We start from the raw sequence: 13,824 nt of genomic DNA on the forward strand, positions 1-13,824 counted from the left end.
TTCAATCCTTTGCGACACTTTGAACAAAATATACATTGTCCCACTTACAACACTGGAAATACTGGCAATTATGTCATTGCGTGAGAGGCAAATTGAGCAGGGACCCTATTCTCCTCTCTAAATCCTGAGATCGGGGCTATATACAAAAGAAGGGAACCTCCAGAGGGGCTTATACCAGAGTGGTATCACCAACTTATACTCCAGAGCTATGCAACTGGAGCTTAATGACTATTGACAGGAGCAGTTAGCAATAACCTATTCAGATGAAGATTGATCAGAACGTATGTCTTACCATAACCGCACCTTGCAAGAAGCCTGACAGAAGTACTCCTACTTGAAGATGCTCAACAACTGGTACTGGTACCAGTATAAGTCACGCAAGACAAGATTATTACTTTAATGATACATGCTGGAGGTGTGCCAAGGAAGGATGTGACCTATACCATATATTGTGGGCATTTCCACAACTGGCCCATACTGGCGTGAAATATGGTGGACGCTGCATCTCACTAGTTTGCTGTACTACATGACTTCTCGGACATCAAAAATGCCACCTCACATTGGTGAAGGTGGATGTCAACAGCTCTCATGGGTGCGGTGCTCTGTATAGTCCAGCACTGGCATTCTCCAACAACGCCAACTTATCAGGAATGGATGATGAAACTATGTAAATTGGCCATATATTAAAGACAGAGATAGAAGATCCAAAATCAAATGCATCTGGAGCCCCTTTATGCGACATCGAGAACCATTGGCTAATTTTGATGATAGATGACTGTAAAGTCAGGGTCGGAGACAGGAATCCTTTTTAAGTATTTAATTCAAGTTATACAGCATCAACAGAGTAACACCTTCCCTCTCTCCTTGGCATACAATCTAACTCCCCCACACTCTAGAATCTCCCCGCTCTCGTGGACAATCCCACGAGGAACACAAGTAAAGCACGAGACAAATAACATACAAATAATACCTCAGGACATAACACATCTTCCTCTTATACAATAATCAAAACATAACACACCTTCCCCTTATATAATAATCAAAACAATTGACAAAACAACAACAACAAAAAACTAAGATGCGACATCACAAAAATAATCAGACATCCATTTTGGTTTAGAACGAGTGCGTTTGGTACTACCACTTGGTTCCTCAGACTGATTTTCCTCCTGAACCCCACCAGATGACAATTCTACATCATTTTGCTGAACACAAGGAGATAATTCTTCATTACCACTTCCACTCGGAATAACCATGTCATTATTAATACAATCATGACCAACGTTAACACAATTAGGAGTATTAGAATCAATTACATTCCCATCCCCCTCTGAAGTAATATCCCACTCAGAATGGGAATCATGTGATCGGTTAATTACCAATGGAGGAGTTCGGTAATGAACATTAGGAGGAGGACGAAAAACAGCAATTCTTTTAAGGTTCCAAACTTTCCCATCTGACAATTGGACAGCATTTCTTAAAACCTTCTTAACCTGCAAGGGTTTAAAATATTGACTTTCACCCTTGCTAGTTTTCCAAGGCTTCTTGACCCTGACCCAAGAACCAACTTTTACAGAAACCTCCCTAGTATTGTATTTTTCGTTGTACACTTCATGATGCATGTTACATTTATTAACTATCCTGGATCTAACAACATCAAAAGGTAAAGCAGTAGAAGAACTTTCCAGTAACCATTCAGGATTGCATTTAGTTCTAGCACTTCGACCTCTCATAACATCAAAAGGTGTTACTTCCAAAGATTCATGGGGTGTAGTTCTATACATCCATAAAGTCTTAAAAATGTGCACCTCCCAGTCACAACTGTTCTGAACAGCCATTTGAATAGAGTTTTTAAGAACTCTGTTGAATCTTTCAACCATGCCGTTACCAGAAGGGTTGTAAAGCGAAGTCGTCCTATGTCTAATAGCAGCTCTCTTAAAATATTCTTGAGTTAAGTTGGACATGAATTGAACTCCATTATCGGAGATAACCTGAACTGGTAAACCCTCTTCAATGAAGGTTCTATCCAGAAATGTTAAAACCTCTTGAGAGTCAGCTTTATCAACCACCTTGATTACAGGCCACCTGGAAAAAATGTCAATGAGTGCTATAATGTATTTTTTCTCACTACCAACTGGACCCATGATGTCAATTTCAATGGTATGCCTTGGCTTTTCAGGAATGAAGGACTCACCTAATTTTGGCCTTAAGGTGACTAAAGATTTGTCTGACATGCAGCAAGGTACACACTCACGCACAATCCGCTCAACCACATCAATACCAGGCCACCAAAACCATTGCTTGACCCTCTGTTTGGTTTTGATAATGCCACTGTGCTCCTCATGACAAGGCTTAACTATTTTCATTCTCATTGAAAGAGGAGGAATAACTTTATCACCTCTAAAAATGTACCCCTTGGTGACAGAAAGCTCATGCCTTATTTCCCAAAAAGGTTTAAATGCATTAGGAAGCTTATTTTTACAAGGCCAACCCTTATTCATGAAAATGATTAACTTCTGCAGAGTGTCATCCAACCTATAATTATTAGACCATTCAATCTCATCGAATCATGAGAATCACACTCATGCATTTCAATGGGTAGTCTCGACAAGAAGTCTGCAATGACGTTCTTTTTCCAAGGAACATAAACAATCTGATAAATGTAGTCCTGTAACCTTAATGACAATCTAGCGATTCTAGCCGTAGCATTCAACATCCCTTCCGTTGTCAAAAGTTTAACCAAAGGTTTATGGTCAGTACGTATCAAACAGGACCTACCCCAAATGAAAGATCGAAAATGATCCATTGCCCAAACACATGCAAGGGTCTCTTTCTCAATAACGGAAAATTTCTCTTCAGAAGGAGACAGAGCACGAGAAGCATAACCAACAATGTTCTCATCCCCTTCTGGTCCTATTTGAGACAAAACGCCACCTAACCCCTTGTTACTTGCGTCTACCGTGACAATATTGTCTAAATCAGGGTCAAACCCCTTCAGAGCTGGGGCTTCTACAATGGCTCGTTTTGATATTATCAAATTCAGACTGGCATTCTTTACTCCATAAAAACCGTACATTATTCTTGAGAAGTTGTCTAATAAAGAACATTCTTGCGGAAAAATTCCTTACAAATCTCGAATAAAATTCAGCTAAACCTAGAAAAGACAGAATTTCTTCTTTGTTCGTGGGGTTTGGTGCATCCAGAATGGCCTCTATTAGAGAACGTTTAGGAGAGATACCCTCTTTACTAATGGTGTGACCTAAGTAAGTGATAGCTTTTACTGCGAATTTACACTTGGAATGCTCGACTGTCAAACCCTTGGACTCCAAAATTGTAAAGACCTCATCAAGGATTCTATCATGTTCTTCCCTATTGGCTCCAAACACAAGAATGTCATCCTGAAAGCATCTTACATTTTTGATTTGACCAAATAAGTGATGCATCAGCCTTTGAAAAATAGCGGCAGCAGAGGCTAATCCAAAAGGAAGCCTTTTGTACTGAAAACACCCAAAAGGGGTGATAAAGGCTGTTAACGCTTTACTCTCCTCAGCAAGGGAAATCTGATGGTAAGCGGCAGAAAGATCTATAGTGGAAAACCATTCTGCTTTTTTCACTAAGGACAACATTTCCGAAATCTTGGGAAGAGGAAATTTATCTACAATGATGTTATTATTAAGATGTTTTAGGTCCACACACAATCTTAAATTTCCATTTCTACGTCTTTCCACAACAATCGGAGAAATCCATTCGGCAGATTCAATACGCTCAATGATGTCCGCCTTGACTAACTTCTCTAATTCTTTCTCCACATCATTTCTGAGAAGAACGGGAATCTGCCTCACTTTGTGGATTTTCGGACAAGCATCTTTTTTTAATATAATGCGATGTTCAAAATCATTCAGATTCCCTATACTCCCACTAAAAACTTTTGGAAATTTCTCTAGCAACCCTTTACAAAACAAATTGTCTTCATTGAGTACCATAACCGGGTCTGGACTGTTGGGGTTGAGCATTATATCCAGTTTCCCTTGATCCTTCCAACCTAACACAGAAGGTCCCTTCTTAGCAACATATAATTTGCTAGTAGTCTGTCGATTCTTAAAGACAAACAGCAATGACCTGTACCCAACCATGTCAATTTTTTCACCTGAAAACCCCACTGGTTGAATGTCAGGTTCTAGGAGTTTATTGCCTAAACGTGCCGCAAAAAGAGATTTCCACGTCTCTTCATCTACTATCGTATACGGTGAACCTGAATCCGCATACATTTGTACAGAAATACCACCTATGAGCATGGAACATAATGGCTTTTTAAGAACTTTATCATTGTTATCATAAATGTTCCAAATGAATAGCTCCTTAGGATCCATGTTTTGCGAACTCCTAGAGTCACTAATGGTTAGTTTTTTTATATTGTCCTCACATTCACTAGAGTCATTATCAACTTCATCAAGACATTTAACCTTCTCTTTCTTTTTCCTATTGCAGACTTTAGTGAAATGGCCCACAATACCACAATTCGAGCATCGTTGCCTTAAAGCAGTACATGTTCTACTCGAAGCTAAATGTGAAGGACTGTCACATCGGTAACATCTAAAATTGCTACCCCGGTTGTACTCCTTTTTTTTAACAGTAGTGTCATTTTTAATTTTAACAGAGTTATTAGATTTCGAATGGAGCGAATTTGTTTTAATTTTGCTAACAACTTCTGCAGAACTCTCTGCAATGGCTGCATCACGTTTAAGTAACTTAGCACTACGACTGGACATTTCAGCTTTTCTCACTATGCTTAGAATATCTTTTAACTCGGCATCACCGTTGATCCATAATCTGTCTTGGACAGCAGGATCTTTGTTATGCATTACTACCTGATCTCTGATGAATTGATCCACCAAATGATCAAACTTACAGTCGGCTGCAAGTTTCCTCAAAGCTGAGACATACTCATCTATAGTTTCATTGGCTTCTTGTTTCCTTTGAAAGAATTTAAATCTTAAAATTCCAATACAGACTTTAGGTGCAAAATATGTATCAAAGTCATTTACAATTGCATCAAACACATTTGCATCCCCACCCTCTAAGGCTTTAGACATTTCCTCATATGCTTTTAACCCCCCTGGCCCAACAGAATGCAACAAAAGTTTCTTCTTCCTCTGTGGTGTCATTTTCCCGTCTTCATCAATAGTGTCAATAAAGTTGAGAAAATACGCCTTCCATTGCGACCACTTCATGCATGGTTCAGAACCGGCGGGCCAGAATGCTTGAGGAGGCTGAATATATTAACTTTGACTTGTCATGTTAAAGATTGGCTGAAGGCAATATCCAAAAACAAGGAAATAGATAAATAAAAAATATGTTATCAATAAAAATATTTTTTAAAAATCAATAGGGCCAGTAACATGAAGGTTTGCACAAATAATTGCTCAAGAATATTTAAAACGGTAATGGTGTGCACATCACCGAGTTCTTTGAATAACTGGGAAAATGTGCTGTTACTATTAAAGTTAGTAATGAAGATGACGGTGTTTGCACTACCAATTCTTTGAAAAAGGAAAAAAAAAATATGCTGTTTTCTCATAGAAAGATGTAAGGGAAGAGTTAAACGTAGAAAATTGTTTTTTATCCCCTTTTTAAAAAAAAAAAAAACTTGGTGTGCACATCACCGTAAGCGTTGACTGTGCACTGCAAAGGTAAAACGAGTCTTTGATGCGCTTGTATTAAGGTGCGCGCATCACCGTGAACAAGAAATACAGTGTTGCTTTCACGAAAATGCGTGGCTCCTTTAAGAGAATCCCCAAAATGGTGGCACGCTGAGTTCACGCAACGTGAACTTACACGTCACAGCAAGGACGTGAACGAAGGGGAAGGCGAACTCTGCTGACGCTTCGAAGTGCGAGACGCGGCAGTTGACGGCGCTCGAGGTGGAACGATCGTATTTTGAATGAAAACATGCCAAAAGGAGAGAAATAGTGAGTAAAAGTTCCCTTTTTTCAAAGGAGGATACGACCTGTGGTATGTTCCGTCTTGGTGAAAGACTTCTGTCTTTACTCTTTGATGAGCGGAAACCACACGAATAGCAGGAACAGAAAAATTGCTCGGAAATCAGCAATACGGCAGGAACTTGACACGTAGGTTCTACCTTTTCAACTCGTCGCCAATTGTAAAGTCAGGGTCGGAGACAGGAATCCTTTTTAAGTATTTAATTCAAGTTATACAGCATCAACAGAGTAACGCCTCCGCTCTCTCCTTGGCATACAATCTAACTCCCCCACACTCTAGAATCTCCCCGCTCTCGTGGACAATCCCACGAGGAACACAAGTAAAGCACGAGACAAATAACATACAAATAATACCTCAGGACATAACAATGACACATTTCCTCCGCTAGAATACACATGCACAGCGGGCCAGTGGACAATCGGAACAGACTACACAGCCGAGTGGCAGAACTGAATCAGGATGAGTGCACTCTGGGGATAGCTTCCTTATGCCTTCTCTGTTTGCCCTTTTTCATGTTGGAAGGGTGTGCTGAAACAGAGGGGACGGGGTGCGGACACCGTCCTCAAGACAATGCTCTTTATTGAACAGATACATGCCATGGTTGAAGGGGGTATCTGTGCCCTGCCTCAGGACCAGATGGGATGGAGGTGGGTGGGATGGCTTTGTCTGTAGCTTCGACCTCATGATACTGAGTACTTTGTACATTGTTTCTTAAGGGGATGCCACTGGCAGAAAGCCTATGGATCCCAGACCCTACAGGGGGTCAAAAGATGTGATAGTATAATATGCACGCACTGTGTTACATTATTTTGAAGGTTACTCTCTTACCTTCTCTTTCTCGCCTTTGGTCCCTTTCTAGCATACTATCTTTGAATGTCCTAAGAGAACCCTAAATAGAATCGATTCTTCTGTACCTATTTTCATATAATTGTTTCCTTGTAATCCTCATAACTGGATGATATGTAACAAATGTAAAAACATTTTTTTTTTTTTAAACACTCACTTGGCATGTCAGGTATGACGTGCAAAATTATTTTCTTTTATACTGCCGTGTAAAGATGGGTAATATGAATTATCAGCCTATCACCTGTTTTGATAAACTAAAAGTGACAAGTTAAAGGAATTATAATCAGAAGATCGTGTCCTGCAACGATAAGGCACCAACAACCACTTAGTGGCCCCAATTTTAGGATTATTTAGAGTTTGATACTAGAGACTATTCTCCAGGAGCACCCTGAACAGACACGAGTTTTTACAGAGGTCTTTGCCTGCCGCCTTAGGTTAGGTCAAATAAAATGTGGTACCAACCCATAAAACATTCCATATAGGCCCAACTGACTGCCCGCGGCAGTGCAAATTTCAAAGTTAGATATTGGCGAGAGGGTCTATATGAGAATCCATCATTTGCTTATAATTAAAATGCAATAGCTTCAAAATGCTCATGTGCATGACCCATGAGAGCTTCGCTGGTTACCTGAGTTCCCAAGAGTCTCCATTGGCTTCTGGCGAACGAACGCAACTAAGCAAATCACCCTGCTTTACTCATAATGCCCTCTCGTTGAGACAGCTACACATCAACTACTTCTTTAGGTTCCTCAATTCCAGCAAGCTAGTTGATACTGCTGGTGGTCTTGCAGGGAGGTGTCAAAGCTGTGGAAAACCCTTCCACGTCACCTCAGTTGGGTAGAAGGTACTCAATATGTTGGAGCACTGAGTTTGGTAATCATACTTATTATTTATGTGCTAAGGATTCTTTAGTGTGTGATATATGAAACGCCAATTACATACAATAAATGAAGAAAGACATAACGTCAGACTCTGCAAATAACAGTGAAGATCACCTGTCCCACCATAAAAATAAGTTGCAGTTCTATTGCCACAAATGATAGGTGTTCAGTTTAAAGCTGTAATTTTCTTAGCCAACGTTTACCCACGGGGAGGACTGTTCCCCCTAGGAAGTGAACATGCATTTTCAAAAGTTTATTGCAGACAGAAGGCTGTGGCATAACTCATCAAATATTGATGTTGTGATACTCCAAATTATAGCAGTTGGGAAAAGCAGCAATACAGCTCTAATACCACAAATCACTCATGCCTGAAAACTGAGCACTGTATTCTGACTTTTAGGTTTGCCAAATATTACAGAGATGCTGATGGGAAAGATTATCGGACTCTGATTAAAGCCTATGGAATTCGCTTCGATGTGATGGTGAACGGCAAGGTGAGAGCATGCTTGACATACATTTCACATGCTGCAAAGGAAGCAGGAAGACATCCTTAGGAGGTGTTACATGTTATGCTGAAAAAGAAAGAATAATAATAGCATTCAGATGAGTTCCATGGAATAGTGCAGTTATTTTCAAGAGTGTCTCTGTACATATTCTGGTGAAAATGCTGTTCGAATAAGCCACTCATCTGATCATACATGATATATGCGTGTTGCTGGAGTACAGAATAACACATAATATGCTGACTTGGATGATGACTTCTGTGTTAAAGGTAAGGATGTTTGGGAAACTTACTGTACCTAGACATGGATGTGCAGATGTAGCCATGAAGGATGTAGTGAAGCAGATCAGAGCTAAATAGAAGTAGCAGAAGAAACATTACAATGTGAAGTGGGAGTCAGAAGTCCAGATGGCCGACACAGTAAGGGGACATTCCTGGTTTGTGGTGAATGGTCTTCCAGTGTACATTAGATTCCATCTCAGTTGATGAAAATGGTTGTCAAGGATCGTGTAGGTCCAATAAGAGTTGTGTTTCAAAAGTTAGGTGTGAGAAAAATATGCCAGAAGACAAGTTGGTTGATGGTGATTGTTTTTCTGTCAGGAACATCAGAAGTTGGAAAATGCAGAGGAGATAGTACAACGAATGTGCAGGGTTACCTAACTGCAGGAGCACACACGTGTGGCAGTTATATGTGCTTATAGGATCACCCAGTAGTTCTCATCTCATGTTGACTTTTAACCCCATGTACTGTTGTGGGTAGTAGGTTGTATACTAAGTAATTACTTTATAAATGGGGAGTATATAATGAAATATGAAGAATGGAATGTAGGTCGCCGGTGATGTCATCTGGTATGAAGTGGGGTGAGTAAACTAGGAGTTTCGAGAACAAGCCAATTACAGACCAGCCCGCACTGGTGGTAGATTGTACCACAGTATATGGGTGTTTTAAAAGCAAACTATGTAGTATTCTGTATGTTTAGCAGTGGCCGGCAGGGATCAGAGGTAGGGAGGCGGGGGCAAGAGGAGGGGGGAGGATGAGGTTGGGGGAGGACACAGGGAAAGCGGCTATAAAACAATTACATAAAAAATAAAAACGTACCTTCTCGCTGCTTCCTCGCCGAGTCTCTCCTCCGTAGTCCTCCCTTGGTCGGCCACAGACAGTAAGCACACACAGGCTCCCAGTCAGCCAATCACAACGCTGCTTTAGCCGTCCAAGCAGTCATTGCACCTTTTAGGAGGGTGCTACCACCCCTACACCTCATCCTCAAGCAAAGCTGTGTGCAGAAGTAGGAGAAAATGATAATAACGTGAGTTACTATCATTTTATTTGCTCTGTGCTTCACATCAAAAAAGCAGTGAGGCGACACTTCTCCACCTTTGTGGAGGAGCCGCCACTATGTATGTCTGCCTCTTTTATCTGTGACACAATGTCTTTTGCGGGAGTTCATGCACAAAAACATGACAATGTTGATGTAGTCCTTTGAGATTTGGGAAGCAAAGGGACAGTCTTTAGAAAATCCTAGACTTAGAAATGGGGATAGACAGGCCACTTTTTATGTGAGCTGTGACACATCTTCTGCAAAGGCTTCCAAATCTCACCCACAAAGGTGAGCAATCCCTGCTTCACTCTTGGTAGAGAGGCACTAGCAGCAATAGCTTCCTCAGAGAAAAGGCATGCGGTATGTGACCATTACCCGTTTAAACTACTCATGTACACAGCTCAAATTAATTTCATATTCCCCTATACCAATTCGCCAGTAAACTTGTTTGGGTTCCAGAGTAGCGTGCTGCCTGCCGAAAAGCGCTTCACCATCTCATCAGGGGTAGGAAGCACTATATAAATACAAATCCTTCCCTCTTCTATCCACCCAATATTCTTTTCAATCCAAATAACAGACTAACATGTCCACCACTCGAATTAATTTCATACTTCCCTATACTAATTCACCACTAATCCGTTTCGGGTTCCGGAATAGCGTACTACTCGCCGAAAAAGCGCTTTGACACCTCTTCAGGGGTAGTAAGCACTATTTGAATGAAATTACAATAAATATTTTCCTGTAAAAACCCCTTTGGGGTGCATCAGCAGCAATTGAATTGGAACATGTACATCACCTAGCAAACAACAAGAGTCAAGAATAAGGGGCTAACGTTTTCAAAACTAAGTTAGTAAAAAAGACAAACGCTTAATGGGGAAAAAGAAGAAAGTGGACAGAGGGGTCAAAAACCGCACTATATGAAGGATTTGAAGAAAGTCGTTCAATGTTACAGTCCGAGCCAGCCAAAAAAGGTGCAACATTTCAAAGTGCCTTCCATAGGATTGACCGAGACCTACGCGCTCCGTGTGGTCGAACCGTAAGTCACTGCTGCTAGATAAAAGTTTGCGACCAGTCCTGCTAAAGGTTTTTACGTTCAGGCTTATAAACTTTTCTTGAAGTCGAAGATCTTCAGCAGGGCAAGTAAAAAATATTTAATTGTACTGGCAGTACTCGGCCATAAATATATATTTCACATCATCCTTAACACTTACAACCAATTTTACTTTAAAATTCCGTATTAAATATATTTACAACGTTAACCGCTGTACTTATTATCAATACGTTTCACTATTTGCAAACTACTTAGCACTCCAGATGGCAATACGTTTTCAAGCCTCAGCCTCATGTGCATATTGGTGTGGTGGACAAGCCTAAACATTTGATTAAGTGATTCAGCCCCTGTTTTCTCCCTGTCTGACTATGTTACCATTCATCAACTCCATCCATATATTTAAAATATGAACGCTGAAATCGGTGACTTAAGTAGCTGAGCTCTTAGGGAATTCAGCCCCCCATTTTGTAGAATATTTCAATAGATTTTTTAGATCTTTTTCACCCAGCGATCATTCATGCAAAATAATGTTACCTTCTTTTTCTAAGAAAATAATTGGCAACAATTTCTTATTCATTGCAAGTATCATAAATCGAATTTTTACAGCTGCAAAATCCAATTCCTGCTTACTTTTATGTTGGATAGTCATTTTACTGAAACCATTTTGATCAAACATTTGCCAGTGTATCTTCAGTGCTTTTTCCCAAAAGGTCATGTATTGAGAAACAAGTAGTCCTCCAGTGGTCCTGAAGTCCAAGGTTAGATCTTAGGTTTAGGCTCTTTCGATGTAATCTAAAATTGGAACCTAAATGAAAGGAATGGCTCTTGATAAACGGCTAGTAGTGCCTACACGACCCTCTGACCTACAATAAGTGGCACCCTTTAATCCCATTAAAAACCTTCTCAGCTTTATTGATTGGTTCACATTATGACGATTTCATGTAGGATTAGCTACATATATCACACTTAGCTAAAAATAGGTATTTAAGAACTCCAACAAAAATTACTCCAAATACCGTTTACACTTCTGTTCACGCTTACTCAGACACATAGCTTTAGTGTTTGCAAAATAAATTATGTCATTTTTCTTACCATAAACTTCAAAATAACTTACCGACTTTTGTATCTCACTGGAGGGTTGTCCAACAGGATTGCATTTCCTGCAGACAGCAGACAGCATACAGTTCCACCATTGAAACTAAGAAGAAAGGTCATCTCAAGCCTCAAAGCTGAAGATGAGAAAGGTTTCATGAGATTGGATATGGGGATGAAGTGGTTCCATGTAGAGAAGCGGGGCCACATTAGGTCATATACGTAAAGTATGCAACCCCGCGGCAGCTCTGTACTTCCCATCAAAAAGCTCTGACTGGGAAAAAAGCTAAAAGATGAAGCCACCAATGCTGCATTGCCTTCGCACCCAAAATGCAGCCCTATCTCAATTGTGGCGCTCTCTGCTGCTTCCCAACTATGCTACCACCTTCTCTGATCGACCCACAGCCTTGAAAGGAAAGCTCCTCCCCTGAGCTTCGACTTGGTCTCCTTTAGAGCATGGTTCTGCTTGCTGCTCTCTATAGTTGGGAGGTCGATTAAAACACAGTCCTTTGAAGTAGCTGCTGGCAATCCCAGCCCCAAAGAAGTTTACTGGGTTGACCACAGACAGAAATGTGTATGTATTTGGGGATGGACTTCAGCTGACAGTAGCTCATACTGCTTACAATCAAATGCTTTGTTTTAGGACTAGAAGGGGCAGATATATCCTTCTGTAATGCTCTGTACCTGTACTCTGCATCTGAGCCGAACTCATCCAGAAAGTTGTCTGATCAAAGGGACAGTTTTATAATAATAAAACCATCTATCTATTTAAAATCAATTTGGAAATAAAGAAAAACATCCTCTCCCTGTAAGTTGAGCACAAGTGACTGGTCTTGTTTAAATGTCCACTGCTGCGGGACATGTGTATAATAAAGTGTTCAGGGCCCAATGAATGGGGCAAACTTGACATAAAGATGTATTCCTTTACACTGACATAAAGGATCTGATTTATGGTTAACTAATGTGAGACAATATGTGAGGAAATGCCCTTTTTGCAGGTTCACCCCTCACCACTTCTTGTCCCCACGTTTTGCTAGATGCTGCTGGTTGCGCGACCCTGAAGTGCATTGGACCTTGCTGAACAGGCCCCAGTGCATGTCCTCTAACCCCTCAAAATGTATGTGGAATGGGCTAATACTTGATTGCCATATTTAGTTTACCCATGAGTATATGGTACAAAGTTTACCCATGGCTTGTAAGTTAAATGTCACTAGTGGACTGCAGCACGTATTGTGCCACCACTACAGAGACACAGTGAAAACATAACTCTAGGGCTGCCACTGTAGTCTAGTACGCCATAGGCCATCTTTTAAACTGCTGATCCAACATGGCAAAATAAGCCCTTTTCGAAGTCCAAACCTTCCTTTTCAAGTTTTATGTCACCCCTAGGTGAGGCCTTAGAAGCCCATAAGGCAGGGTGCTAAATATGAAAGAGAAGGATATGCTTCTTTTATGTTTTACTTGTCTTTACAGTGAAAACTCTCAATTTTCCTTTTCACTGTATTAAGGCTGGTAGTCTCATTGGCTTACATGGGATTATACTAGCCAAACTGCTACGTGTTAATTTCATTTGGGAACACCAACTATAGTACTTTGATGCATAAAAAAAGTATGTTTAATTAAATTGGACATAGTGCTAAAGTCAGATTTAAGGTAACTTTCTTGTCCCAAAGTTCTAGTTGCCATTTCTGATTCACAACAGCAGTTGTCACCTAAGACAGCGTGCTACTCACCTGCCATGAGGTATGAATGGCTCTCAAGAAAGAGATAGAAAAGGCCTGCTGATGAGAGAAGGTGTGACATCCTCCTGACAGAATGGCCAGAGAGCTGTGGCCGCAGATGGCCGTGGCCGCAGATGGACCAGCTTCAAAGAAGCTGGTGCCTCTAATATGCAAATACAAGTCACACTTTAGTTTGCCAACTCCTATATGTAGGTAGACATGCTGAAATCTCTTCCAGAGGGGAAAAACCCATTGCAAAGTGTTTTTAGGAGGGGTGGCTCATTATACTGGACACATCTCAGGGGTGTGCTGATAGCTCTTACCTATGGCAGAAGGATTCTGACATCTTGGATTTTGACAGAGAGATGCACTGTGGGTTGTTTAGTGCCACTCCCCAAGCAAGTGATGCAAG

At 40.7% G+C, this 13,824-nt stretch overlaps 1 protein-coding gene across 1 annotated transcript in view; it reads left to right on the top strand.

Moving 5' to 3' along the window:
* The window catches only part of P2RX5 (purinergic receptor P2X 5), a 505,454-nt gene that overhangs the window by 441,056 nt on the left and 50,574 nt on the right, over positions 1-13,824 (top strand). Inside the window, exon 9 of the mRNA XM_085649317.1 lies at positions 8,128-8,221. Coding sequence (XP_085505443.1) covers positions 8,128-8,221 — 94 coding nt within the window. The remainder of the gene's footprint in view (positions 1-8,127; positions 8,222-13,824) is intronic.

This window comes from Triturus cristatus, chromosome 3_2, assembly GCF_964204655.1.
Source record: "Triturus cristatus chromosome 3_2, aTriCri1.1, whole genome shotgun sequence".
Lineage (NCBI taxonomy): Eukaryota > Metazoa > Chordata > Amphibia > Caudata > Salamandridae > Triturus > Triturus cristatus.